Consider the following 27,318-nt stretch of genomic DNA (forward strand, 5'->3'; position numbering starts at 1 on the left):
TAAGAATATCTTTTCCTGACCAAGAACAATAGCAATTGACAGAAAGTATATGGTGAAGAGTTTGAATCTCTATAAAGTGTCATTTGCTTAAAATTTAACCCCCTCCTTTAATTTTGCCTTGGGCTTTTTAAATTAAAGATATCAACTATTTTCTAGAAGTCAAAAGTGAGAGATAAGGTAATTCTTGAAGAAACGAGGACTTCTCTAGTGGTCCAGTGGTGAAACTCCATGCTCCCAACAAAAGGGGCATGGGTTTGATCCTTGGACAGGGAAGATCCCACATGCCGTAGCTAAAAAAAAAAAAAACTAAAACTGTACAAATAAACCCTTTTAATAACCCATGGGATATTTAAGAAAATCATAAAGTAAGCCACTGAAAAAAAGGTCATTAAACTTACTGCAAACAGAGATGGTATATAAACTATGCTCTCGGACAATAATGTTAATGACAAGTAACTAATGATTAGTAAGAAAAGCAGAAACAAAAATAATCTACCCAAAATCAGAAATAAAAAACAAACATAAAACTTGAAATGAGTAAGAAAAGCAGGAACAAAAAAAAACCTACATAAAACCTTAAAATTTTTCCAAAATAATACTTTTAATCAATAAGGGAATCAATACCACAATTTTAGAATATCTAGCAAATATCAAAACTGGGCACTACCTTACACAATCAACAGTAGATAGTCAAAACTGTACTCAAGGAAAAATAAACATTCTAATTGTAAGAAAAAGAAATGCAAAAAAGCAAAATGACTGTATGAGGAGGCCTTACAAAGAGCTGAGAAAAGAAGAGAAGCTAAAGACAAAGGAGAAAAGGAAAGATATAACTATCTGAATGCAGAGTTCCAAAGAATAGCAAGGAGAGATAAGAAAGCCTTCCTTAATGATGAATGCAAAAAAATAGAGAAAAATGATAGAATGGGAAAGACTAGAGATCTCTTCAAGAAAATTAGAGATACCATGGGAACTTTTCATGCAAAGATGGACACAATAAACGACAGAAATGGTACGGGCCTACCAGAAGCAGAAGATAATAAGAGGAGGCGGCGAGAATACACAAAACAACTGTACAAAAAAGATCTTCATGACCCAGATAATCACCATGGTGTGATCACTCACCTAGAGCCAGATATCCTGGAATGGGAAGTCAAGTGGGCCTTAGGAAGCATCACAAAGCTAGTGGAAGTGATGGAATTCCAATGGAGCTATTTCAGATCCTAAAAGATGATGTTGTGAAAGTGCTGTATTCAATATGCCAGCAAATTTGGAACTCAGCAGTGGCCACAGGACTAGAAAAGGTCAGTTTTCATTCCAATCCCAAAGAAAGAATGCAAAACAATGTTCAAACTACCGCACAATTGCACTCATCTCAAACACTAGCAAAGTAATGCTCAAAATTCTCCAAGCCAGGCTTCAACAGTATGTGAACTGTGAACTTCCAGATATTCAAGCTGGATTTAGAAAAGGCAGAGGAACCAGAGATCAAATTGCCAACATAGGCTGGATCAGCAAAAAAGCAAGAGAGTTCCAGAAAAACATCTACTTCTGCATCACTGACTATGCCAAACACTTTGACTGTGTGGATCACAACAAACTGTGGAAAATTCTTCAAGAGATGGGAATTCCAGACCACCTGACCTGCCTCCTGAGAAATCTGTATGCAGGTCAAGAAGCAACACTTAGAACTGGATATGGAACAACAGACTGGTTCCAAACCGGGAAAGCAGTATGCCAAGCCTGTATATTCTCACCCTGCTTATTTAACTTACATGCAGAGTACATCATGAGAAACACTGGACTGGATGAGACACAAGCTCGAATCAAGATTGCCAGGAGAAATATCAATAACTTCAGATATGCAGATGACCCCACCCTTAAGGCAGAAAGTGAAGAAGAACTAAGGAGCCTCTTGATGAAATTGAAAGAGGAGAGTGAAAAAGCTGGCTTAAAGCTCAACATTAAAAAAAACTAAGATCATGGCATCCGGTCCCATCACTTCATGGCAAATAGATGGGGAAACAGTGGAAGATTTTATTTTGGGGGGGCTCCAAAATCACTGTAGATGAGGACTGCAGCCATGAAATTAAAAGATACGTGCTCCTTGGAAGAAAACTTATGACCAACCTAGACAACATATTAACAAGCAGAGACATTACTTTGCCAAAAAAGGTCCGTCTAGTCAAAGCTATGGTTTTTCCAGTAGTCATGTATGGAGGTGAGTGTTGGACTATAAAGAAAGCTGAGCACCAAAGAATTGATGCTTTTGAACTGTGGTGTTGGAGAAGACTCTTGAGAGTCCCTTGGACTGCAAGGAGATCCAATCAGTTCATCCTAAAGGAAATCAGTCCTGAATATTCATTGGAAGGACTGATGCTGAAGGTGAAACTCCAATACTTTGGCCACCTGAGGCGGAGAACTGACTCACTGGAAAAGACCCTGATGCTGGGAAAGGTTGAAGGCAGGAGAAGGGTATGACAGAGGATTAGATGGTTGGATGCCATTAGCAACTCGATAGACATGAGTGTGAGTAAGCTCCAGGAGTTGATGATGGACAGGGAAGTCTGGCATGCTGCAGTCCGTGGGGTCACAAAGATTCTGACATGACTGAGTGACTGAACTGAACTGCTAAGTAACAGAGTGAAAAATGTTAACTAAACATTCCTTCCAAAACATTCAAAGAGAATATAAAAACTAAGTAGAACAGAAAAAAGAAATAGAGCAATAAACATAGACATTAATAAGTTAGAAATAGTAGAGGTGATCTATGTAATAAACTGAAATAACAGGACTGATCAGCACTGTCAAGGACCCCTTCCCTTTAAATAAATGCCAACAACTTTAATCAAGAAAAAAAGACATAATTAAGAAGGAAAGGAATCATACACAGCCACTTATTACTGTACTGAAATTTTTAAACTTTTAGGAAAAAGGATGACTTCCAAATATTTTTTCATGAAAATTGACCCAAAAAAGAAAATCTAAATAGGATAACAAACAATGAGTAATATTGAGAAGTATGTCAAAGTCAAAAACATTTTTTTCTAAATTCAGGAAACAAGTCATTGCTATGTTAAACTGTTTCAAAGTAAAGAAACTAAGAAAACCCTTCCAATATATTTTTTCAAGACAGTATAACTTTGCTATGTAAACCTAATAAAGAGAGCATGCATATCAGAAAACTAAAGGAAACTCTTAGCTATGAATACAGATCCCCAAATCTTATACAAGGAGGCAATTTATAAATCACTATAAGCAGTGCATTCAGTTCACTTCAGTCGCTCTTTGCGACCCCATGGACTGCAGCACGCCAGGCCTCCCTGTCCATCACCAACTCCTGGAGTTTACTCAATCTCATGTCCATCGAGACAGTGACGCCATTTAATCATCTCATCCTCTGTCGTCCCCTTCTCCTCCTACCCTCAATCTTTCCCAGCATCAGGGTCTTTTCTTGAGTCAGTTCTTCGTATCAGGTGGTCAAAGTACTGGAGTTTCAGCTTCACTATCAGTCCTTCCAATGAATATTCAGGACTGATTTCCTTTACCATTGACTAGTTTGATCTCCTTGCAGTTCAAGGGACTTTCTGTCCAAGAGTCTTCTCCAACACCACAGTTCAAAAGAATCAATTCTTCAGTGCTCAGCTTTTTATAGTCCAACACTCACATCCATACATGATTACTGGAAAAACCATAGCCTTGACTAGATGGACATTTGTTGGCAAAGTAATGTCTCTGCTTTTTAATATGCTGTCTAGGTTGGTCATAAGTTTTCTTCCAAGGAGCAAGTATCTTTGAGTTTCATGGTTGCAGTCACCATCTGAACTGATTTTGGAGCCCCCAAAAATAAAGCCAGCCACTGTTTCCACTGTTTCCCCATCTATTTGCCATGAAGTGCAGGGACCAGATGCCATGATCTTGTTTTCTGAATGTTGAGCTTTAAGCCAACTTTTTCACTCTCCTCTTTCAATTTCATCAAGAGGCTCCTTAGTTCTTCTTCACTTTCTGCCTTAAGGGTGGGGTCATCTGCATATCTGAAGTTATTGATATTTCTCCCGGCAATCTTGATTCCAGCTTGTACTTCATCCAGCCCAGCATTTCTCATGATGCACTCTGAATATAAGTTAAATAAACAGGGTGAGAATATACAGGCTTGGCATACTGCTTTCCCGATTTGGAACCAGTCTGTTGTTCCATATCCAGTTCTAACTGTTGCTTCCTGACCTGCATACAGATTTCTCAGGAGGCAGGTCAGGTGGTCTGGTATTCCCATTTCTTTAAGAATTTTCCATAGTTTGTTATGGGTTCATTACTCCAATGAGAGAGAAATGTGCTAGAATAAATCAAAGGTGAAACATATGATGATCACCATAGACTCTGATAATGTATGTACTTCTAATAGAAAAAAAAAAGTTAAATAGAATGCCTCTGGAACATTATCAAAGCAAGTCTACATGTGTGTGCATGTGCAGGGTATGTTTTACAGATAAAGTGTGATCTACTAAAATTCAACAAGTTAGTCTTGAAGAAATCAGTTAAGCGAGTTTCTAAAGTAATGAAAAAGTATACAGAGAAATGCAAGAACACTCATCCTAACACTGTTTACAATGGCAAAGCTTTGAAAACAGCTTGAATGTGGGCTAAATAAGTGATGACACATCCCATCAGTAGGGTAGAATACATCCACTAAAGCCTGATGGCGGTTTATAGTTACTGCCAAGGAAAGATGCCCACAATACAGAAGTCAGTGGAAACAAATGCTATTTAAGGATATGGAGAATATGAGCCCATTTTGATGTAAGTATGTACACAAAACTGAAGAAAAAGGAAAAGCTCTTCGTGCACACAGAGCTGACAGTGGAGCCAAGACTTAAAGCCAGACAATTTTGACCCCTGAGTCTGCTCAGGTCCTGAGCTATGCAGCCCCCCTCCCCCACAATCTTTTCCTGCTGAGATTCTGTCTGGAAAGTTTAGAAGGGCGGGGTCATGGTAGTATATAAGCAAATTAAGAAAATAGGTATCTCACAAGCTTGATTAGATAATGAATTCCCATCAAAATTAATAACTTTCATTTCATAGCCATGAGATCATTACCAAGTTGGAAAAAAAGTAATGTGTCTTGGTAATGAAATGCCTTTTTAGGATTTCCTGGAGAACAAGATGAGAAAAAACTGTAAGTACTACCGCCAGAGTAATATCTGCTATGAGCGTGTTTGAAGCCAATGCCCTTCTTTTCTACTCCTTGACTGCCTTTCCCCAGTGTTTAGGGCATTTAGGAAAATCTGTGTCCCTAAGATACTGGGAAAATAATCTGGATTTGCAAAAATCTTTCCTTGCTCTATCCTTTCTCAGTCTTTAAAGATTCAGAAACTGGTAACTTATGCCTTCCTAAAAGAGATGTCTACCCTGTTTGTTTTATACTTTGAATTTTCATAAAATGAGTATTCACAAAGAGAGTTTGCCAAAGAACATTTTCTAGACATCTTTAGAAAATTATCCTGGCTTGCAAGCCTCCTGCAGATTAATTGTGTGGATGTCAGAAAAGATGTATGAGAGCATGTCCCAGTGATGCTTCGCAAACTATGAACATCGGTGTCTGTAAGACCCCTAGGTCTTCCAGATGGCAAGCTCATAGATCCACTCTTGTCTCTCTGAACCTAAGACACATAGTAAATATATTCACATCAAATTTTTAAATTGTTATAGATTATAATCCCCTCCATCTCCCTTTTCTCTCCATGCTAAATAAAACCACTTAAGTAAAAGGAGGAAAAGGTGCATTTTACACGTAACTACATGACAGACTCTACTGTCCACCTTTCTGCAAGAATGAGGAGGAGGCTTAATTAAGCTGAAGTTACTGATGGTTGAACCAAACTTTCTATTAGTAGGGTAAAGAGGGACAATGACATAAATATATTGTTGAACTCAAAGTACTGCTGACAGTCTGAGAATTCACCAGCCAAGGTAAAATAAACACTTACATATACATGTCTACCTATTATATGATTACATCAACTTCAGTAAAAACTATTGGTGTCAAATGGTCCTTATGTCAAATAAGATTTTATTCACTGTTTTTTTCCTGATCATGAAATCAATGTTCACTATAATAAAAACAGAAAATGAGGAGTAGTCAAAGGAACAAAAAGTAATCGAACAAAGTGACAAATTTTCTCATAATTCTATTCACTTGAAATACCATTATTAAGCCATGTGTATACTGAAAAATATTCCATTTATATGCACTGACGTAAAGGTTCTTTTAACTCAACTAGAAAGAATAAATTAGCTTCCCTTACATTATCAATTATCTAGCATCACACATTTCTGTTATCTATTTTTTTCAATAATAAAAGTAATACATACAGTACTTCCCTGAGTGGTAAAGAGTCTGCCTGCCAGTGCAGGAGACACAGGCTCAATTTCTGATCCAGAAGGAGCCCACATGCCATGGAACAACGGCGCCCATGCATCACAACTACTGAGCCTGTGCCCTAGAGCCTGTGGCCCACAAAGGGAGGGGTAGCTCCCATTTGCGGCCATCAGATAAAGTTCACGCAGCAATGGAGAACCAGCACAGCCAAAAACAAATGAATAATACATGCAGATAGATTAAGAACACGTTTATTAATACACAGAGACAAGTCAAAGATCTCTCTCCCAAGGAGCAGCTACCGAACAGTTTTCTGGGCATCCTTTTAGAAATATCCACTGTATACACAGGAATGTATCTTTCTCTACATATTTTTAATTGTATGTAATTGGAATCTAACTATACACACAGTAAGCATCTTGCTTTTTTTTTCACTTACTATCATATGCAGTCTAGCCTGATTCATACAATTTTTCAAATGGTACACTTATCTCAATTTTCAATGATAACACAGTTTTATACTCTATAGGTATATTATTACTTATATAACCACTTCCCTGTTGATAGAAAAATTGTTTTCAATTTTATGCTATCTATAAATAATTTTTCAGTAGATATCCTTTCCACACTTGTAGAGACATATACAGTCTCTAGACTATTTCTTAAAGTGGAAATTCTGAGAGTTAAAGGATATACACATTTAAAGTTTTGTGTATACTGTTGACTGAGACTTGCTTGGTTTTTTAAATTTTCATCAATTTATACTCCCACCAAGAAGATTCTACTCAACATTTTCCCCAATGATGGGTATTACCATTTTGTCTATGCCAATCTAACAGATGAAGTATGATCTCCGCTTATTTTAATTTCCATTTCCTTATTTGTCATGCTGAGAATCTGTTACTATTTTATTCATTGTTCTGTAAACTACCCATTGCTACTAATTGTCTGTTTTTCTGATACATGATATTTTCATATAGATTTATGAAAATTATATTACAGAAACTAAGCCTTTGTCTTTCACATAGCCTGCACATTTTATAAAATTCCCACCTGTTTATTTTTAATGATATTATTTATCCTATAAGTTTTCATTCTTATGTAGTCAAATTTATCAGTCTCTTACTAATCACTAACAAAGACTAATAGTAACATGCATAGAGATGGTCAAGGCATTAAATGCAGTAACTACACAGCACTGTGGCTGGCTCTGCTATTTACACCACCTGTCTCTCTCTCACTCAACCATAAGATTCATGATAGCAGAGACTATATGCTGCTCACAACTGTACCTCACTTCCCAGATTAGAATATTTCCCATAGCAGGCATCCAACTACTCTCTGATGAATGAATGAAGCTTCTATTGAAACCCACATCCACTGGATTCCACGTTCCCCCAACATGACACAGTCTCTGTTACCAAGGATGCCCCTTCAGGACACTGTATAAGGAATTAAGAGGCAAAACACTTGGGAAAATATGCAAAAAGGAAAAGCAATCTATATATATATTCAGAAGATCCTTCTTAATGAGATATATATATATATACATGCAAACATATATATCTTCAGAAAAGCTTCTTAATTACACACACATACCTACACACATATACACACACAGGAATAGCCGATTAACAAAAATCCTCTCAGGAGTAGCAGTGTGAAAATATAAGTTATGGTCAAGAGTGAGTGTGTGTGTGCGTATGTGTATGTACGAGTAGAAAGTATATTGAGAATTTATGTCTCTTGTTGCATGAAAAAATTAACTTGAAAGCCACAAAACATGCATAGTCTGAAATCACTGTATGCTATCTTAGTTACATATGTTGTTATTATGCTAATATTTTCCATTACAATGTGAGTTTTAGGGGGTTCTATTTATGTCAGTTTTAAGTCCCTTAAATGAACTTAATGTAGCTCTCTTAAATCCTCCATCAAAAAGGATTAAAAGAATTAAAGAAATAAATGCATATATTTAAGAAAAACATGCTATATATATGCATATATAACATATAGTACAAATAAATGTACATTTACTGCATATCAAATCTCTGATATAAAATAATTCTAGACAGTCTGAAAGGACAGTGCTGGATTAGAGGTAAAGAGCTAGGTAGGACTGAGGGACTAGAGATAAAATGACTGAGGTCACAGGGGAACAAGAAGGGACAGACCAGCCATGGGGCTTGAGGATTTCAAGAATACTCAAGTATTTTTCTTATTGTAGAATAAGAAGTTGTATTTCAAGTATCAGAGAGTCAATGAAAATGCTGACTGTGTGTGTGAGGGCTTCCTGGAGTCTGAAATAAATATCAGTGGAGAGAAGAGGAAGAACTGAGAAATTAATAAGAAACCTATAATACCAGGTTCTCAACACAATCTTGAGGATTACATTTCAAACATCTACTGAACACCAGCGATGCACCAGACATATCGGCTACTAATGTATGAGATGTGTGATGCTGTGTTCAGAGAATGAGTAACAGAATATAGAATTTCAACCTAGAGGGAACTACAAAGAAAACTTTGTTTCTTCCATCTTTGATAAACTAAAAGGAAGGTGTATCTGCAATAATCATGATGCTATGACCTTCTACCAGCTGATCTGGAACTTTCTTGCTATACCCAACAATTACAAGTTTATCTTCTAAGACACATTTAAAAGGCAAAAACAACATAAAAAATATAGAAGTGGAAGAAGAGAGCATTACTATGAGGGAGAAGATGACAAAAGTACCCAAAAGAAGTGAGAGTATATGATAAGAATATGTTATGCTACGCCTGTGATGTAAATCACCATGTTAAAGCCATCCAACCACATTATGAATGTCTGTAAAGAGCAAAGAGGAACACAGCATAAACTACGGCAATTTTTGCTGAGCACACCTAGAAGGTGCAGACACAGATCTCCACAAGCTTAGAGGAGGAGATCTCTGACAAGATGGAATGGTGAGAAGATGGGCTCATGTGGGACTAACTTCAGAATCAAAAAGGAAGTATTTAATGTGCATCCCTATAGAGTCCCCTCGCTCACAAAACTATACCCTAGATGACTCTCCTCTTTTAATCAAAGGTAAATCTACAGCTATGGCCACCTTTCATGCTCAGAAATAGATTTAAATATTAATACTAAACATCATTTACTTCAGTGCAATAGTAAAACATGAAAAGCCTCAATTAAGAAGCAAGTTATAAAGCTGCTGTAACTGTTACATGATCATGTTGAACAGACATAACTCAGTTGCCTTGAAAAGCCAATCGTAGTTCTTACCCAACAACTCATACAAAGAATTCAGAATCGATTTCCAAGATTCCCCTGCTTCTCTCCCAGCAACATCCGCGAAGTGAGCGGCGCTGCTATACACGTGCAGTCTGTCTATACACTCGAGCACGAGGTTGATCATTCCCTGGAAGGCAGAAAGATAACCGTCAGCAACTGTGACTCTGCTCACAGGCAAAAAAAAAAAAAAAAGAAATTGCTAAGTTGTTATTTTTTTTAAAAGTCTGGCTTAAAGTAAGTCTGTTAATCATAAAGAACATTGAGATCAAAAAAAAAAAAAAAAGAACATTGAGATCATTTATTCAAAGAACAGGAAGAAACACACTTGCACGCGAAATAAAATGTTCTTGAAATAATTCAAGTGGTTTTTAAATCCTGAGGGCTATTCTCAAATAGAAACAGAACAACATAAAAAATATGTATTTCTTACTGATTGTAATAATTTGCAAGGTTTAATAGTAGGTTGATTAACTACATCAAGCATTCTACTATGAGTGAAGAGGTTCAGAGAGTGCCACCCCAAAATAAGCCACTTCAGCATAAGGAATATTAGGGCTGAAGCCCATTGAGAAAAATCAGACACAAATAATTCCTACCCTTCTCCACTCCGTCAGGAAGGACAGGAGGATGTCTGAGACAATGCCAGTCTATTATCAGTCCAGAGCCTGCACAGAATAATCTATGCATCAAACTAGTCATTATTATCCATTAGTTTCCACCTTATATTTACCTTCTAACAATTTGCTGCTCCAGCAGCTCCCCAGAAACTCAAAATCCCTTTCCTTTGTCTTATCACTTCTCTACAAATTAATTGTTTTTTTTTTTTTTAATTAGCATGCTACATAAACCTGAGTTCTAACCACTTCATGTTAGACAGGCTAGGACCTGGGACCCTTTGCCGCAATGCTTGCTTGCACCTGGACACACCTCTTCTAGACAACAAAATACAAAGAAACTGTATGGGATTAAAAATAACTGTCTACATGCACAGATAGGACAAATTCTGGACAAAAGATACAAAGAGACAGAAAAACTCAACTGCCACTTTTGAAGAGCCTGAAGCAAAATCAAGGTACTGCACATGTCCCCCACACACAGTATCACTTAAGAGGTGGACAAACCATCCAAGCCAACCCTCCCACCTGACTCCTGGACACAATGCTACCTTGCCCCATGTAGGAATCAGGTTATCCCCCTCCCTGATGGAATGAGCAAGCAAAGGAATCTGTTGCCTGTTCTCCCTTCCCCTGTGCTACAGCAGGGACCCCAATAAAGCCTTGCCTGAATTCCTTGCTTGGCCTCTGATCAATTTCTACTGACTGGGGAAGGCCAAGAACTCTGGTTGGTGATATCTGGAGTTACTCATCGCAGAGTACTCCCAGGTACACACACAATGCATACATTAGAAATATTTCATTTGTTCTTCACTTGTACATCTATCTTCTGTTGGTGTAACCTGCAGGGCCCCAACCAATGAAGCTGAGCAGAAGAAAATGATTTTTCACCTCCCCTATATAAGCACGAGAAGAGATCATTACTCTTAGGGAAGATATAATCACAACCACCACCACCACCACCACCATCATCATCACTTTTTAATAGTAAACTGAAGATGTATAGGGAAGCTCATGGAAAGGCATTTAAGGCAAATAAAAAATTCATTATAGAAACTTTGTAAGAAGCTATCTACATTTCAAATTATATTTTTATTATTTCTAGATCAAGATTGTCAAAATGAGGCAAAGCACATTAATGGAAAAGCTATGAGGAGTTGACAAATTAACTTACTTCACACAAAGAATTTAAGAGGGACCATGGCCCTAAGAACACTTCTAGGTTCCCATCCAGAGTGTGTTATATAAGAAATACACTAATTCAAATCAATATTTTAAATTTTCACAGCTCAGTATTTCATTCTAGTTCTTCCAGATATAAAATAAGTGTGGTATGCCCAGCAGTTTGGCATGTACAAAAATAAAAAATCCCAGGCAACTATTCCATGTTGCTATTATAGGTTTATGTTGACATTTCCTGTGCTTTCTTGCCATTATGATCTCTAAGTGGGTTATTTCTTTTGTACACAGTGAAAAAAAAATTCTCAAAAATTAGTTATCAGTTTCAATGGCTTTTGATGGAAAATTAGGCAACAGCTTTAAAACTAGAAGACTATAGACTGGGGGACTATGGGAACTCAGTTAATGTCCACTAATCTTTCTTTTTTCTTAGTTACTTTTACTCAGAAAAATGCACTAATCCACATAGTCCATTAGTACAGGGGGGAACTGAGAAGAGAGGGAACAGAGGCTGATCTGGCCTGATCTGCCAGCTCAACTCTGACACCCTCCCACTCAAATTCTTGAATACTAGTTCTAACATTAACATTAGGACCATTAGATACATCACACAGTCCTTCTGCTCCTCTGTCTATAAATTATGGCTTGAGTTCTTTTTAGCAGTGGAACTTCTGTAAAATATAATCATATATAGAATCTTAACACATACAAAAAAGAAAAAGAGGGATTGCTCTGTCGCAGGGAGCCTAGAGCCGGCCTCCCCAGGAGGCCCTCTCCCAGACAGCTTCCATCCCCAATACAAAGCTCCAGTGAGTCCTGAGGCATTTCCAAGGAGCCCCAATGAACCTGTTGAACAGTGTGAAAACACCTGTGCTTTTCAAAGACTGTGTTCATTTAGACATGTTGAGAGTCTCTCTTTATATGATGACCATAAAGCAAACTACAGCACAACAATGATCAGAGTGAAGGCTGAGCAGACAGTGAAATAAAAATGTCTTTTGCCAGAGGAATGAAGAGTGTCGTCTTTTAAAATTAATACTTATTGAGAGAGTAGTAACAACTACTGCAGGATTCCTCCAAGGCCTGATTCTCTTCTCCCCTTGTACAGTAGCATACCTGCTCACATGTACCTCAATATGCAGATAGTCAAACAGGTAGAGAATGTCCGACACCAAGAAGTTGTTTCCCCAAGACGATGACAGAAATGAGTGTTCGTAGAAACTCACCTCTTCCTGGAAGAGATTCTGCCTGTTCTTCAGAGCTCGTAATCTGTTCTGCTTATCTTCATGCTCTAAATGCTCATCTGGTGGGTGGAAGTAGCCAATAAGGTCCTGCAGACTCAGACTTACAGACTCTATAGGTAAGTCTACTGTGGAAGCCTTCACCTTTTTGCTGAGAGCATCAAGGCCCCTAAAATAAATAACACATATTTCTCCACATCAGTGAACCACAATTTTATAACTTTTTATTCTATAGATGATTGAAAGCTTTATTTTCTCTCCCTGTATGCCTGTAAAAGGAACAATAAGAAAGGCCCCATGCTCTGCTTAGTTGCTGTCATGTCTGATTCTTTTAAGACCCCATGGACTGTAGTCTGCCAGGTTCCTCTGTCCATGGAGTTTGAGTACGTTGCCATGCCCACCTCCATGGGATCTTCCCAACCCAGGAATCAAACCCAGGTCTCCCACATTGCAGGTGGATTCTTTACCATCTGAGCTACTAGGGAAGCACTAGAAAGACCCTGAAGTGAAGTGAAGTCACTCAGTCATGTCCGACTCTTTGTGACCCCATGGACTGTAGCCCACCAGGCTCCTCCGTCCATGGGATTTTCCAGGCAAGAGTACTGGAGTGGGTTGCCATTTCCTTCTCCAGGGGATCTTCCCGACCCCGGGATCAAACCCACGTCTCCCACATTGCAGGCAGGCGCTTTAACCTCTGAGCCACCAGGGAAGCCCCAGAAAGGCCCTAGTTTTCCTCAAACAAAAATAATGAATATTTTAAAATTAGAAATGTTATAGTCTATCATATAATGCTATGTTAAAGGCACCAGTATCAAGAAAAACTCATCTAGAAGAAAATTTAAATGATCTGGAGAACTGATACCTACAAAACTGTGGTCTAAATAATCAGAAATCAGTTGATTTTCATTTGAAAGCACTACATACTTTAAGGATTGAGATGCAATTTCCCAGGTTTCTAATTCTGGAATTTACTTGTTTTTGGCGTAGGAACTGTTTACTGCTCTCCCATCACTAATACTCCCTGTCATCCTGCCCAATTTCTGACAATTTAAAATTTATCCCTATAATAAAAAATTAGAAAATTCACTCAATCAGAAAACAAAATGCTAACATGCTTTCCCATTGTCTGAAAGAGATGTATTTAAAAAGTAGGATAAGCAGTGCTGCGATGAACATTGGGGTGCACGTGTCTCTTTCAGATCTGGTTTCCTCAGTGTGTATGCCCAGAAGTGGGATTGCTGGGTCATATGGCAGTTCTATTTCCAGTTTTTTAAGAAATCTCCACACTGTTTTCCATAGCGGCTGTACTAGTTTGCATTCCCACCAACAGTGTAGGAGAGGGAGGTGGGAGGGGGGATCGGGATTGGGAATACATGTAAATCCATGGCTGATTCATATCAATGTATGACAAAACCCACTGGAAAAAAAAAATAATAAAAAAAAAAAAGTAGGATAAGAAACAGCATCAAGTTGTATTTTCTAGACTTTGAAAAAAAATATGACTACAATTTAAATGTGATATTTTGCTGCGCTTTGAGACTCTGAATTTAAAACTGACATCTGTGTATGTATCTTAAAAGAATTTTAAACAATAGTGTTGGTAAATAAAAAGTATTTCAAAATAAAAAGCTTAGTAAAAGAATACCCAACAGATAGCATAAAGAATGGGAGAACGCCTATACTATAGTTGATACAGCAATATTTATATTGGTCATGACAAAACTTGATGCATAAATATATTACAGTTCCTTCCCTGCCCTCTGCATTAGCAAAACTGTAAGACAATATTTTATTACAAGGAAATATGTCTTTTGAGTTATCTGACTGTACTGCAATTTATATTTTTAAAAAAAATTGTTGTTGTTCAGTCACTAGGTCATGTCTGAGTCCTAGTGACCTCATGGACTATAGCACGCCTGGCTCCTCTGTCCTCCACTGTCTCCCAAAGTGAAAGTGTTAGTCACTAAGTCATGTTCAATTGTTTGCAACCGCATGGACTATAGCCTACCAGGCTCCTCTGTCCATAGGAGTCTATAGGCAAGAATACTGTGGTGCGTAGCCATTTCCTTCTCCGTGGGATCTTCTGACTCAGGATTTTAACCTGGGTCTCCTACATTGGCAGGCAGATTCTTTACCCTCTGAGCCGCACAGAATTGCCACTATCTTTCATGGTTTGCTCAGATTCATGTCCATTTAGTCAGCGATAGTATATAACTATCTTATCCTCTGCCTCCCCCTTCTCCTTTTTGCCTTCAATCTTTCAATCATTAGGGTCTTTGCCAATGAGTCAGCTCTTCACATCAGGCAGCCTAAGTATTAAAGCTTCAGCTTTACCATCAATCTTTCCAGTAAATATTCAGGGTTGATTTCCTTTTGCAATGACTGGTTTGATCTCCTAGGAGCACAAGGGACTCTCAAGAGTCTTCTCCAGCATCACAGTTCAAAACCATCAATTTTGGCACTCAGCCTTCTTCACAATCCAACTCTCACATCCTTACATGACTACTAGAAAAACCATAGCTATGACTATATGGACATTTGTGGGCAAAGTGATGTCTCTGCTTTTTAATAAACTGTCCAAGTTTGTCATTGCTGTCCTTCCAAGAAGCAAATGTCTTTTACTTTCACAGCTACAGTCACCATCCACAGTGATTTTGGAGCCCCCCAAAATAAAATATGTCACCGCTGCAACTTTTTTCCCTTCTATTTGCCATGAAGTGATGGGACAAGATGTCTGATCTTAAGTTTTTTGAATGCTGAGTTTCAAGCCAGCTTTTTCACTCTCCTCTTTCACCCTCATCAAGGTGCTCTTTGTCCCTCTTCACTTTCTGCCATTAGAGTGGTATCATCTGCATATCTGAGGTTGTTGATATTTCTCCCATCAATCTTGAGTCCTGCTTGTGATTCATCCAGTCCAGCATTTCGCATGATGTACTCTGCATGTAAATTAAATAAGCAAGGTAACAATATACAGCTTTGTTGTACTGTTTTCTCAGTTTTGAACTAGTCAATAGTTCATGTCCAGTTCTAACTGTTGCTTCTTGACCCATATATAGGTTTCTCAGAAGACAGGTAAGGTGGGGTCTGATACTCCCATCTTTAAGAATTTTCCACAATTTGTTGTGATTCACACAGTCAAAGGCTTTAACGAAGTCAATGAAGCTGAAGCAGACGTATTTCTGGAATTCCCTTGCTTTCTCAGTGATACAACAAATGTTGGCAATTTGACCTCTGGTTCCTCTGCCTATTCGAGACTCAGTTTGTACATCTGGAAGTTCTCAGTTCACATACTGCTGGAGACTTGCTTGAAGGATTTTGAGTATCATCTTGCTAGCATGTGGAATGAGTGCAATTGTATGGTAGTTTGAACATTCTTTGGCATTACCTTTCTTTGGGAATGGAATTAAAAGTGACCTTTTCCAATCCTTGGAGAAGGAAGTGGCAGCCCACTCCAGTACTCTTGCCTGGAAAATCCCATGGATGGAGGAGCCTGGTAGGCTATAGTCCATGGGGTCGCAAAGAGTCGGACACGGCTGAGCAACTTAATTTTCCAATCCTGTGGCCACTGCTGTTTTCCAAATTCACTGACATGTTGAATGCAGTACTTTAATAGCATAACCCTTTAGGATTTTAAATAGCTCATCTAGAATTTCATCACCTGCACTAGCTTTGGTTATAGTAATGCTTCCTAAAGCCTACTTGACTTCACACTACAGGATGTCTGGCTCTAACTGAGTGACCACACCATTGTGGTCTTCTGGGTCATTAAGATCTTTTTTGTATAGTTCTTCTGTATATTTTTGCCAATTCTTCTTAACTTCTTTTGCTTCCATTAGCTCTCATTACTGTCCTTTATTGTGCCCATCCTTACATGAAATAGTCTGTTGATATCTCCAGTTCTCTTGACAAGGTCTCTAGTCTTTCCCATTGTATTGTTTTCCTCTATTTCTTTGCACTGTTCACTTAAGAAGGACTTCTTATCTCCCCTTGCTGTCCTCTGAAACTCTGCATTCAAATGTGTATATTTTTCCTTTTCTTACTTGTCTTTTGCTTCTCTTCATTGCTCAGCTATTTGTGAAGCCTCCTCAGACAACCACTTTGCCTTCTTGGGTCTCTTTTTCTTTGAGATGATTTTGGTCACTGCCTCCTGTACAAGGTTAAGAACCCCTGTTTACAGTTCTTCAGACATTCTGTCTACCAGAGCTAATCCCTTGAACCTGTTCATCACCTCCACTGTATAATCATAAGGGATGTGATTTAGGTCATACCTGAATGACCCAGCAGTTTTCCCTACTTTTCTTCAATTTAAGCCTGAATTTTGTAATAAGGAGCATCTTTGTAACCAAAGATGGAGAAGCTCTATACAGTCAGTAAAAACAACATCTGGAACTAACTATGACTCAGATCATGAGCTCCTTAAAAAAAGAAAACAGAAAAAAAATGTTTTAAATGAAAAATTTGAATTTATGATGCTCAAAAACATAATTTTAAATATATCATCATTTACCCTAAATATTACTAATAATTTTGGAATATTTTGACTTCAACCTTATAAACAGCTGAAATAGTTAAACTGCATGACTCTCCTAAAGTTTCTATCTGAACTTCCAAGTCAGATATATCAATTAAATTCATCTATTACCTCATTTTGTTATCTCTGTAAATTCTTTCTATGCTCAAAAAGCAACAGAAATGACTTGGCAGGAGAAAATTATTTCTCCCTTCTTAAAATGAACACTTATATACAATGAAATATTACTATTTTAAACATTTTAACCCATTAATTCTAGTTGAATGATAAATATAACAAAGTCAAATTCAAATCTCATCCACAAATGCAAATAAAATTCAAAAATAACTCAAATATAATATCTACATTTTCAAACTTAAAAGGAAATAATAGCAAATGTCAGTTGTTAGATTATTAGGTTGAATATATCTGCTACAAAAAATGTAATCATTTAATTGCTTTCTAGGAGAAACTTCTTGTCAGAAAATGCTGTCCAAGACTCTTAAAATTGTTAATGATGCAAAGTTTTAGAACTTCTATCCAATATGAGGACATTTTTCATCTTAATTTATCAAGGACAAAAAAATGAAAACAAACAAAAAAAAAAAACAAAAAAAAAACTAAGGGAAATCAAATGTGATAGAATCACACTATGTCAAAACAAAAATTAAAAGTATGAATTCCTCCCCTACTTTTCATAACTTAAAGATTAAACCATATTACAAACAGATTTATCCCTTGTCCCACTTACTTCAAGAATACATTTATTAATATACACCTACAGGGAATTAATACACTTTAAAAAAAATAGTCCAGAAGAATAGAATACATTCCCCTATACACAGAAACAAATGCAAACACATACACCCTCACACACACTCCATGACCACTACCCTAACCTTGGTGACAGAGACCAGAATGGTCACAGAAAATAAACTACATAAGAAAAACACAAATGTATAAACACAAAATAGATTCTGACTTTCACTCTATGAAATAAAAAAGGTCTGAGTTTACATATTTTAAATAAGGTTTTTAATAGTATATGAATCTATATTAATAAAATGAATATCTAAAAAATTACCTTGAAAAATACCTGAATATTGTAAAGATTGAGGTTTTAAATACTTTTAGTGATTTTACGGATGTGACAGAAGTATCAAATTATGTTACTTAACATACCCTTTACAATTTCTATAATCATGTAAAATTTTTCAGTTTCTAAGGGATATTAAAGAAGCTATATTAAATTATATCAGGCTACATTAAAGCTATTTAAATTCAGGAATTCAAATAATTCAGTAATATTAACAAGCACATAAATAAATCTATATATACAGATACACATATATAGATATGATGAACAATATAACCAGCAGCTAAGTATTCCAGAGAGAAGAGGGAAAAATAAAGCTAAATTAAATTTTAATTTTGTAAAAAATGAGGACACAATTAAGGTTAGGTAATTGTAAAAAAAAAAAAAAAGGGAAACTGCCTCATTAGGTTCATCCATTGCACCTGTTACATGATCACAGTAGACAGATTTTAAAAGGAGATGCTGGGTAACTCAGGAAAAGACAGTAGCTTAGTGATAGGCTTGTGGTGAGAAATCAAAAGGAGAATAAATATAAATACAGAAGTAGAAAATATTAGACTACACTTGCCAGAGGAAACATGGAATCTCATCCTGAAGTAAGAATTACATGTGTCAACTTTTGAATTACTTCTGGACAAGATAAAGTGAACAGGGACAGCATTTACTCTCTTCTGAAACAATTCTTCCCTCCTTCCACCCCCCAAAATATACCAGACAAAATATCTGGGGAAGAACATATTTCAAGACATTGAACATCAAGATACAAAGGAAAGGCAGGGTAACAACCAAGGTGAGCTGTACATTTGTTCCAGTTTGCCTTAGAAGAATTTCTTAGCTATGATGTAGGTAGGTAAGGGAACCCAAGTGAGGCACAGAAGACTCACTGAGTTGAGCAGACACGGCTGAGAGTCTGGAATACCAAGGGGGCTAGAGTTTGCAGGACACAGTACCAGAGAGGAGACAGCTTTACAACAGTAGACTCTAGAGGACTAAAGAGGATCCCTTTCAAATATTCAGCCGACTACTGATCAACATGTACACATGAGAAAACTGCCTCCAGCAGGGAACGGAACCCCCCAAAATGATTAGAGGGGACAGTAGTCAACCCTTACACAGGTTCTGAAGTCAACCTCCTTCCATCAGCCAGACTAGAAGTCCTCACAATTCATGGGGCACCAAGTTGAGGATACAGGTAGGCTTGCTTCAATAGCAGAGAATAACCAGCCCTAGGTTCAACCCTGCTCTGCTCCCACCCCAAAAATTTGAAAAGCAAATTCCAGAAGAATCAAACTTGACTGAGTAACTTAACTGCCTCCCAGAAAAATCTTAAAAACACTGACAGGAAGACAAAAATATACAGTACCCAACAAATTTACAATGTCTGACAACCAAACAAAAATGACCAGATATATAAAGCATAAAAGATAATCACCAGTAAAAATAAAAATCAATGAACCAAAAAAACTCAGCTGAGAATATTATACCCAGGGAAAAAAAATCACTTAAAATAAAGGTAAAATAAGAACATTTCAGAAATAAGTACAGTGGCCAAAACTGCTGATCTCCAACTGACATGCACCATAAGAAATGTAACAAGAACTTTGGAAATAAAGATAAACTACCTAAAGGAAATGCAAATCCTCAATAAAATAATGAAGATGAAAACAACTGAAATGGTAACTCTGGGCACAAAATGTTAAATGTTTTTGTGTGTATTTAAATCTCTTTAAAAAATCTAACCTTAAATAAAAATTATAAGAATGTAGTTTGGGGTTTATAATATCAATAAAAGCCAAATGTATGACAAAAACATGACAAAGACTGGGAGAGAAGTATTCTATTGAAATGTTCTTATATTATTCATAGAGATAAAATGACTTGAAATTACAAGTTAATGACAGATTTTAAAAAATTAAGCAACCATGAAAATGACAAAAAATTATAACTAATAAGCCAACAAAAACAAGATTAAGATAGAATTGCAGAAAATATTCAAACAATACAAAAGAAGGCAGAAAAAGAAGGAAAAGGGACAAAGACCACATAGGACAAATCCAAAAGGAATAATAAGATGGCAGACAAAACTATATATCAATAATCATACAAATATAAATGGACTAAATTTTACAGTTAAAAGGAAGTGATTGTCAAAGTGGATAATAATTCAAGACTTAACTACATACTGCATGAAAGAAATGACCTTTAAAGATGCAAATAAGTTAAAAGTAAAAGTTCTTTTAAAAATATACAATGCTAACACCAAGAAAAGCAAGAAAGCAAGGAGTTCAATATTAACATCATACAAATTTGATGTCATAGCAAATATCAGGGATTTTAAAAAGGCAATTTCATAATAAGGGGGCCAATTTATTATATCCTAAATTTTTATGAATCTAACAACAGAGCTTCAAAGTACATGAAGAAAAAAAACCAGAACTGCCAGGGAGAAGTATAAAGATCCAATTATAATCAGAAATTTCAATACCCTTCTCTCAATAATGAATAGAACATATAGACTGAAAATCAGTAAGGAAACAGACAATCTAAACACCACTATCAGCCAACTAGATCATATGGACACTTATTAGTACTCTACTCAATAAAAGGAGAATGGGCACATGGAACATTTATTTGCCAGTGCACACAGAATACTTAGCAAGATCGAACACTTCCTCAGAGAGCAACTAATAGCAAACATTATGAAAATGTCTGAAAGGACTTGTGACTGAGTTGATTCACATGATCTTGGTTATAAAGCTAACAAAAGAGGGATCCATTCTTAGACTGAGTTATAACACTGTTCATGGTTCAGTAACAGTGAGGGATATAATTTTTTCAGGGTGACTTGGAGTAGTCATGCCTGCCTCTGCATCAACCTATGCACATCCTCCAGTGTACCTAAACCATCTCTAGATTACTTATGATAGACATTACAATGTAAATACAATGTGACTAGCTCCCAGCTTGCAGCAAATTCAAGTTTTGCTTTATGGAACTTTTTGGGCCATAAGTCACATCTGGATGAATTTAAAAGCATTCAGTCTTTTAAGTATGTTTTCTGACCTCAAAGATATTAAATTAGAAATCAGTAACAGAAGGATCGTTGGAAAATCCCAAATACATGGAAGAGGAGGGCATGGCAACCCACTTCAGCATTCCTGCCTGGAGAATCCCCATGGACAGAGGAGGCTGGCGGGCTACCGTCCATGGGGTCGCAAAGAGTCAGACATGACTGAGCAGCTAAGCACAACACAAATATTTGAATACTCAACAACCTATTGGTCAAAGAAGCAATTAAAAGAGAAATTAAACACAGCACAACAAAAAGTGACAGGGGACAGTAAGGACAAATATTTAAGCACTAAAGGACAAAGAAAAGGTCTCAAACTAATGATATCAGCCTTCATCTTCTGAAACCAAAAAAAGAAAAGCAAATTAAACCCAAGGGAAGCAGAAAAAAGAAAGCTTGCAGATCAGACTGGGAATCAGATCATCTTTTAAAATGATTATCCCTCCCTCAGTTCCAGGACCTTCCTCAGATATCAAAATTTATGCTCAAGTCCCTTATATAACAATGGTATAGTATGGGTTTCCTGGTGGCTCAGAAGATAAGAATCTGCCTGCCATGCAGGAGACGGAGGTTCAATCCCTGCATTGGGAAGATCCCCTAGAGTAGGAAATGGCTACCTGCTTCAGTATTCTTGACTGGAGATTCCAATGGACAGAGGAGCCTAGTGGGCTACAGTCCATGCGGTCACAAAGACTTGGACACGACTAAGAGACTGAGCGTGTGTGCACATGCACACACACACGCATATAATTATTACTAAAAAATATTGAGTATAGTCCCCGGAACTATCCCGTAGGTCCTACTTCATTAACTATTTTAAGTAGAGTAGTGTGTTTATGTTAATCCCAAACTCCTAATTAATTGCTCCTGTCCTCTTTCACTTTTGGTAGTCATAAGTTTGTTTCTATGTCTAAGGATCTATTTCTGTTTGGATATTAAGTATATTTGTATCTCAAAAAAAAAGATTCCACATACAAGTGAAATTTCACTTTCATATAACCTAATATTCTTCTGTATACTTTAAATCATCTCTAGATTACCTATGTAATACTATGTAAATAGTGGTAATTACAATATAAATGCTATGCAAATAGTAGTCATCATGCTTCAAATTCAAGTTTTGCTTCTTTAAACACTCTGGAATTTTTTCCTAATATTTTTGATCCATGGTTGGTTGAATATATAGATGCAAAATCCTTGGATATAGAGAGCTATCTAAAGTTAAATATGGGTTATATAACTAACACATTTTATCAAGAGAAGTATAATGAATGAATTTCATTCAAATAACCCAAATAAAAATTGAATTTTATTATGAAGCAGCAAATACTTAGTAAGTACTTTTGCCACAGAACCCAAATTTCCCATGTTTGGTTCTCTAATCAAATTAAGCAAGAAATAAGATTCTAAAACTAATCTTTCAAATCACAGGTTCTTTAAAAAAAAATATGAGTACTCTTGAGCACAGAGCAAATGTGTGAGAGTCAATCACATCCAAGGTGAATTATCGTATCTTGATGAACATAGAAAATGTCACTTAAGGCATAGCATCACTACATTAAGTCTAAACACTGAAATAGTATCTTTCTGACAAAATATACTTTAAAACAAATAATTTTTTTCTGTTATTAAGCTAGCTCTTTCTTGCCAAATGGAATGACAACAGTGCCTCTGAAAGTACCACAAAAGCCACATTGTAATAAAAACTTCTATAGTTGAAGAAGTCAGTACTGATGGATAGGCTACACAGAAAATAGGCTATTTTAAAGATTTATGATTATTTTCCTCAATAGGACTGATTAGGCAGTAGGATAGAGAGGGGAATACCAGACCACCTGACCTGCCTCTTGAGAAACCTGTATGCAGGTCAGGAAGCAACAGTTAGAACTGCACATGGAACAACAGACTTGTTCCAAATAGGAAAAGGAGTACGTCAAGGCTGTATATTGTCACCCTGCTTCTTTAACTTATATGCAGAGTACATCATGAGAAACGCTGAGCTGGAAGAAGCACAAGTTGGAATCCAGATTGCTGGGAGAAATATCAATAACCTGAGATTTGCAGATGACACCACCCTTATGGCAGAAAGTGAAGAAGAACTAAGGAGCCTCTTGATGAAAGTGAAAGAGGAGAGTGAAAAAGTCGGCTTAAAGCTCAACATTCAGAAAACAAAGATCATGGCATCCGATCCCATCATTTCATGGCAAATAGATGGGGAACAGTGGAAACAGTGGCTGACTTTATTTTTCTGGGCTCCAAAATCACTGCAGATGGTGATTGCGGCAATGAAATTAAAAGACGTTTACTCCTTGGAAGGAAAATTATGACCACCCTAGACAGCATATTAAAAAGTAGAGACATTACTTTGCCAGCAGAGGTCCATCTAGTCAAGGCTATGGTTTTTCCAGTGGTCATGTATGGATGTGAGAGTAGGACTGTGAAGAAAGCTGAGCACTGAGGAATTGATGCTTTTGAACTGTGGTGTTGGAGAAGACTCTTTGAGAGTCCCTTGGACTGCAAGGAGATCCAGCCAGCCCATCCTAAAGGAGATCAGTCCTGGGTGTTCATTGGAAGGACTAATGTTGAAGCTGAAACTCCAATACTTTGGCCACCTGATGCGAAGAGCTGATCATTTGAAAAGACCCTGAAGCTGGGAAAGATTGGGGGCAGGAAGGGAAGGGGACAGCAGAGGATGAGGTGGTTGGATGGCATCACCGACTCAATGGACATGGGTTTGGGAGGACTCTGGGAGTTGGTGATCGACAGGGAGGCCTGGCGTGCTGCAGTTCATGGGGTCGCGAAGAGTTGGACAAGACTGAGTGACTGATCTGAACTGAACTGAAAGAAGCATTATGGAAAGGACAAGATGGAAAAAGTCTAAGTTGAATTGATCCTAAATAAGTTACAATTTCACAGTTAAAATATTGCTATAAAAAATAAGAATCTGATGATGTCTACTCCAGCAAGCATTACTCCATCTGAAAAGGGTTAGGATTTACATGAGACAGAGAATTGAGATAAATACTAAGGATATGATGAAGCTGAATGCTGTGCACATGCTCTGATTTCATGAAAGTATGCACAGAAATGCAAACAGTGCAATGGTTTATAAAAGAAGCAGAGAATAATTAACATTCACATAATCTTAGGTGGTAAAGGTCTTTTATATGCTATAAAACCAAGACATGGTTTATTGAGCAAACCACAATGGAAAAGACACTTTAAGATCTTTTCCAAACCAAAAAAATGGGGAAATATTTACAATTTATATAGGAAATTAATATCTCTAACATATAAAAAGCTCATAATGCCTAATATAAATATTATCAAATAACAGGGCAAATCAACAAGAAAAAATAAAAGAAGAAACCTGGCCAAAAAATATGAGATATACTCATTGGTTTTTTAACAATTCACACTGATGTGCAAATTTTAAAAAACTAAATATCATTATAAATAAATATGTGGAGAAGGAAATGGCACCCCACTCCAGTATTCTTGCCTGGGAAATTCCATGGATAGAGGAGCCTGGTGGGCTGCAGTCCATGGGGTCTTAAAGAGTTGGACATGACTGAGTGACTAAACAGTAACAAATAAATATATATATACTATAAATATATACATGCAGGCTTGCATGTTTAGCTGCTTCAGTCCTGTCTGACTCTGCGATCCTATGGACTGTAGCCCTCCAGGCTCCTCTGTCCACGGGGATGCTCCACCTAAGAACTGGAATGTCTTGCCACATCCTCCTCCAAGGATCTTTCCGATCCAGGGAACAAACCTATGTGTCTCCTGCATCAGCAGGTGAGTTCTTTACCACCTGGGAAGAGCATATACACATATATATATCAGTTTTTCCCATCTTTAAATTGGCAAGTGTAAAAACAGATATAATACCTATCACCAACCAGAATATATTTTGGTATAAGGTTTCCAGAAAACACTTTGGACACAAGTTAGACTTAGTTTTGTAGATATGCAATTGTTTCCATTATTACGTGGTAAAACTTACTTATTACAAGAATCACCTAAAAAAAAAGTTCAAAATTCACAAAGTATCTAGGAAGTACCATCCTCAGTGTGAAAGAGCTAGCACAAAGGTATGTTATAGAATAATTCTCACATACAGCTAACAATTATAAGTTGCACATATAGTTCCTAAAACCACAGTCATTTCTTTAAAAATCATTTAAAGGAAATATACTCAATACTCTATAATAATCTATAAGGGAACAGAATTTGAAAAAGCACAGATATATGAATATGTATAACTAAGTCACTTTGCTGTATACCTGAAACTAACACATTGTAAATCAACTATATTCCAATTTTAAAAAGAAAAACACAAAATCATCTAACTAGCATTTCCTAATGTGTTCGGCAGAACTGCCAAACTGTATGAGATTTACCAACATATATGTTTTAGAATTGTTTATTTGTAATCTGAAAACAAAATTGAAATAAAATATCAAGCAATCACAACAAAGAAGGAAAATGTACCTAATAAATCTATTAAAAAGAAAGACTGTGCTCCGGATGACACGTGCTGTCCGTGATTCTTCATGCTGAGATCTGGATAAATTTAGGCCATCATCCATGTGTCCTTCATGATGCATAATAGCCTGCATGAAAGGACAAATAACTCCATTACTCCCAACATCCTTTTTTCAAATGGGATTTAGGAAGATGTGCACTCAAAATGGTGAACCATGACAATAAACAGAGTCTAAAGTGAAAGAGGTTGTACACAGTCATGCTCAGGTAAAGTAATATGTACAGGTCCCTGTACATATCCACCATTCAATATATTTGTTCAGCTGTTGCTTTAAAGATGAATCTGTTGTTGTTTAAAGCACAAATCAATAAATGTATTGATTTGAAAAACAAATATTAGAGTGCTTTCACATATCTATATTCAATAATTCATCCACAGTCTAAACAAACTCTGAACAAAAGAAGCAAAGGAAAACATTACATGGGATACCACTTATACAGTAATTCTGAACATAGCAGGGTTAATTTATAAGCACTGAACAATGCTTCTAAGGTATCTCAGTTCTTTTAAAAAATGTATTTTATTGTATTATTTCTTTTGTTAGAGGCTTTATATTTCTGAATATACAACATAAAGAGATAATTGAACAGCTGAATGAATTTTACAAAGTGAAACAACTGTGTAACACCCAATCAAGAGAGAGAATGTTAAGGCACCTTAAAACCTGCCCTAGTGCTCACTTCCTGTCCCTGTTCTCCAAGGTACTTCCCATCTTCTGGACTTTCAACAGCAAAGATCACTTGTGTACTGACATGTAAATGGAACCATTTGCGTCTAACTCCCTTCACTCAACACCAACAGCAAGATGTCTTCAGAACGTTTAACCAGATAAACTAAACTAAAATTAGCAACTAGAACTAATATCACAAACTATTTAAAAAGCAATGTAAAGATAATTTTCCCTATACCAAAATCAATGAAACAGAGACACAAAGTCTTTTTTTCTATTTAAATTTTTTTTTTTTTTTTTTGTCTTTTTGCCACTCCACAGAACACCTGGGATCTGAGACTAAACCAAATTGGGTTTAGTCTATGAATATAAGGATTCTTAAATATTGTGATGTATTCTACCAGAGATTGAACCTTTGTCCCCTACAATGGAAACTGGGAGTCTTAACCACTGGACCATCAGGGAAGTCCCAAAGTCAATCCCAAAGCCTTAAATGCATTCACTGACAAAGAAAAAAATGACCATAATGAAGCAATGTATTACTCATTTTTAGACTCTAAAAAACAAAAACAAAATTGAAAACAGGAATTAATTAAGATAAAAAGAGAATTTAATGAACTAGAAAGAAAATGATATAGTAGGTAAGGATGAATAAAAGAAGATAAATGAAAGAGATTAACCTCTCACAAAGCAGGCCAAAGATAAAATTGAAAGAAAGAAATAAACA

The 27,318-nt window shown here is 36.7% G+C and overlaps 1 protein-coding gene across 1 annotated transcript in view; it reads right to left on the reverse strand.

The window, feature by feature from the left end:
- The window catches only part of RYR2 (ryanodine receptor 2), a 595,071-nt gene that overhangs the window by 374,063 nt on the left and 193,690 nt on the right, over positions 1-27,318 (reverse strand). The window contains exons 14-16 of the mRNA XM_043477303.1: positions 25,867-25,988; positions 12,676-12,859; positions 9,648-9,783 (exon numbers count right to left, since the gene is read on the reverse strand). Of these exons, the coding sequence (XP_043333238.1) occupies positions 9,648-9,783; positions 12,676-12,859; positions 25,867-25,988 (442 nt within the window). The remainder of the gene's footprint in view (positions 1-9,647; positions 9,784-12,675; positions 12,860-25,866; positions 25,989-27,318) is intronic.

The sequence above is a fragment of the Cervus canadensis genome, chromosome 8 (assembly GCF_019320065.1).
Source record: "Cervus canadensis isolate Bull #8, Minnesota chromosome 8, ASM1932006v1, whole genome shotgun sequence".
Lineage (NCBI taxonomy): Eukaryota > Metazoa > Chordata > Mammalia > Artiodactyla > Cervidae > Cervus > Cervus canadensis.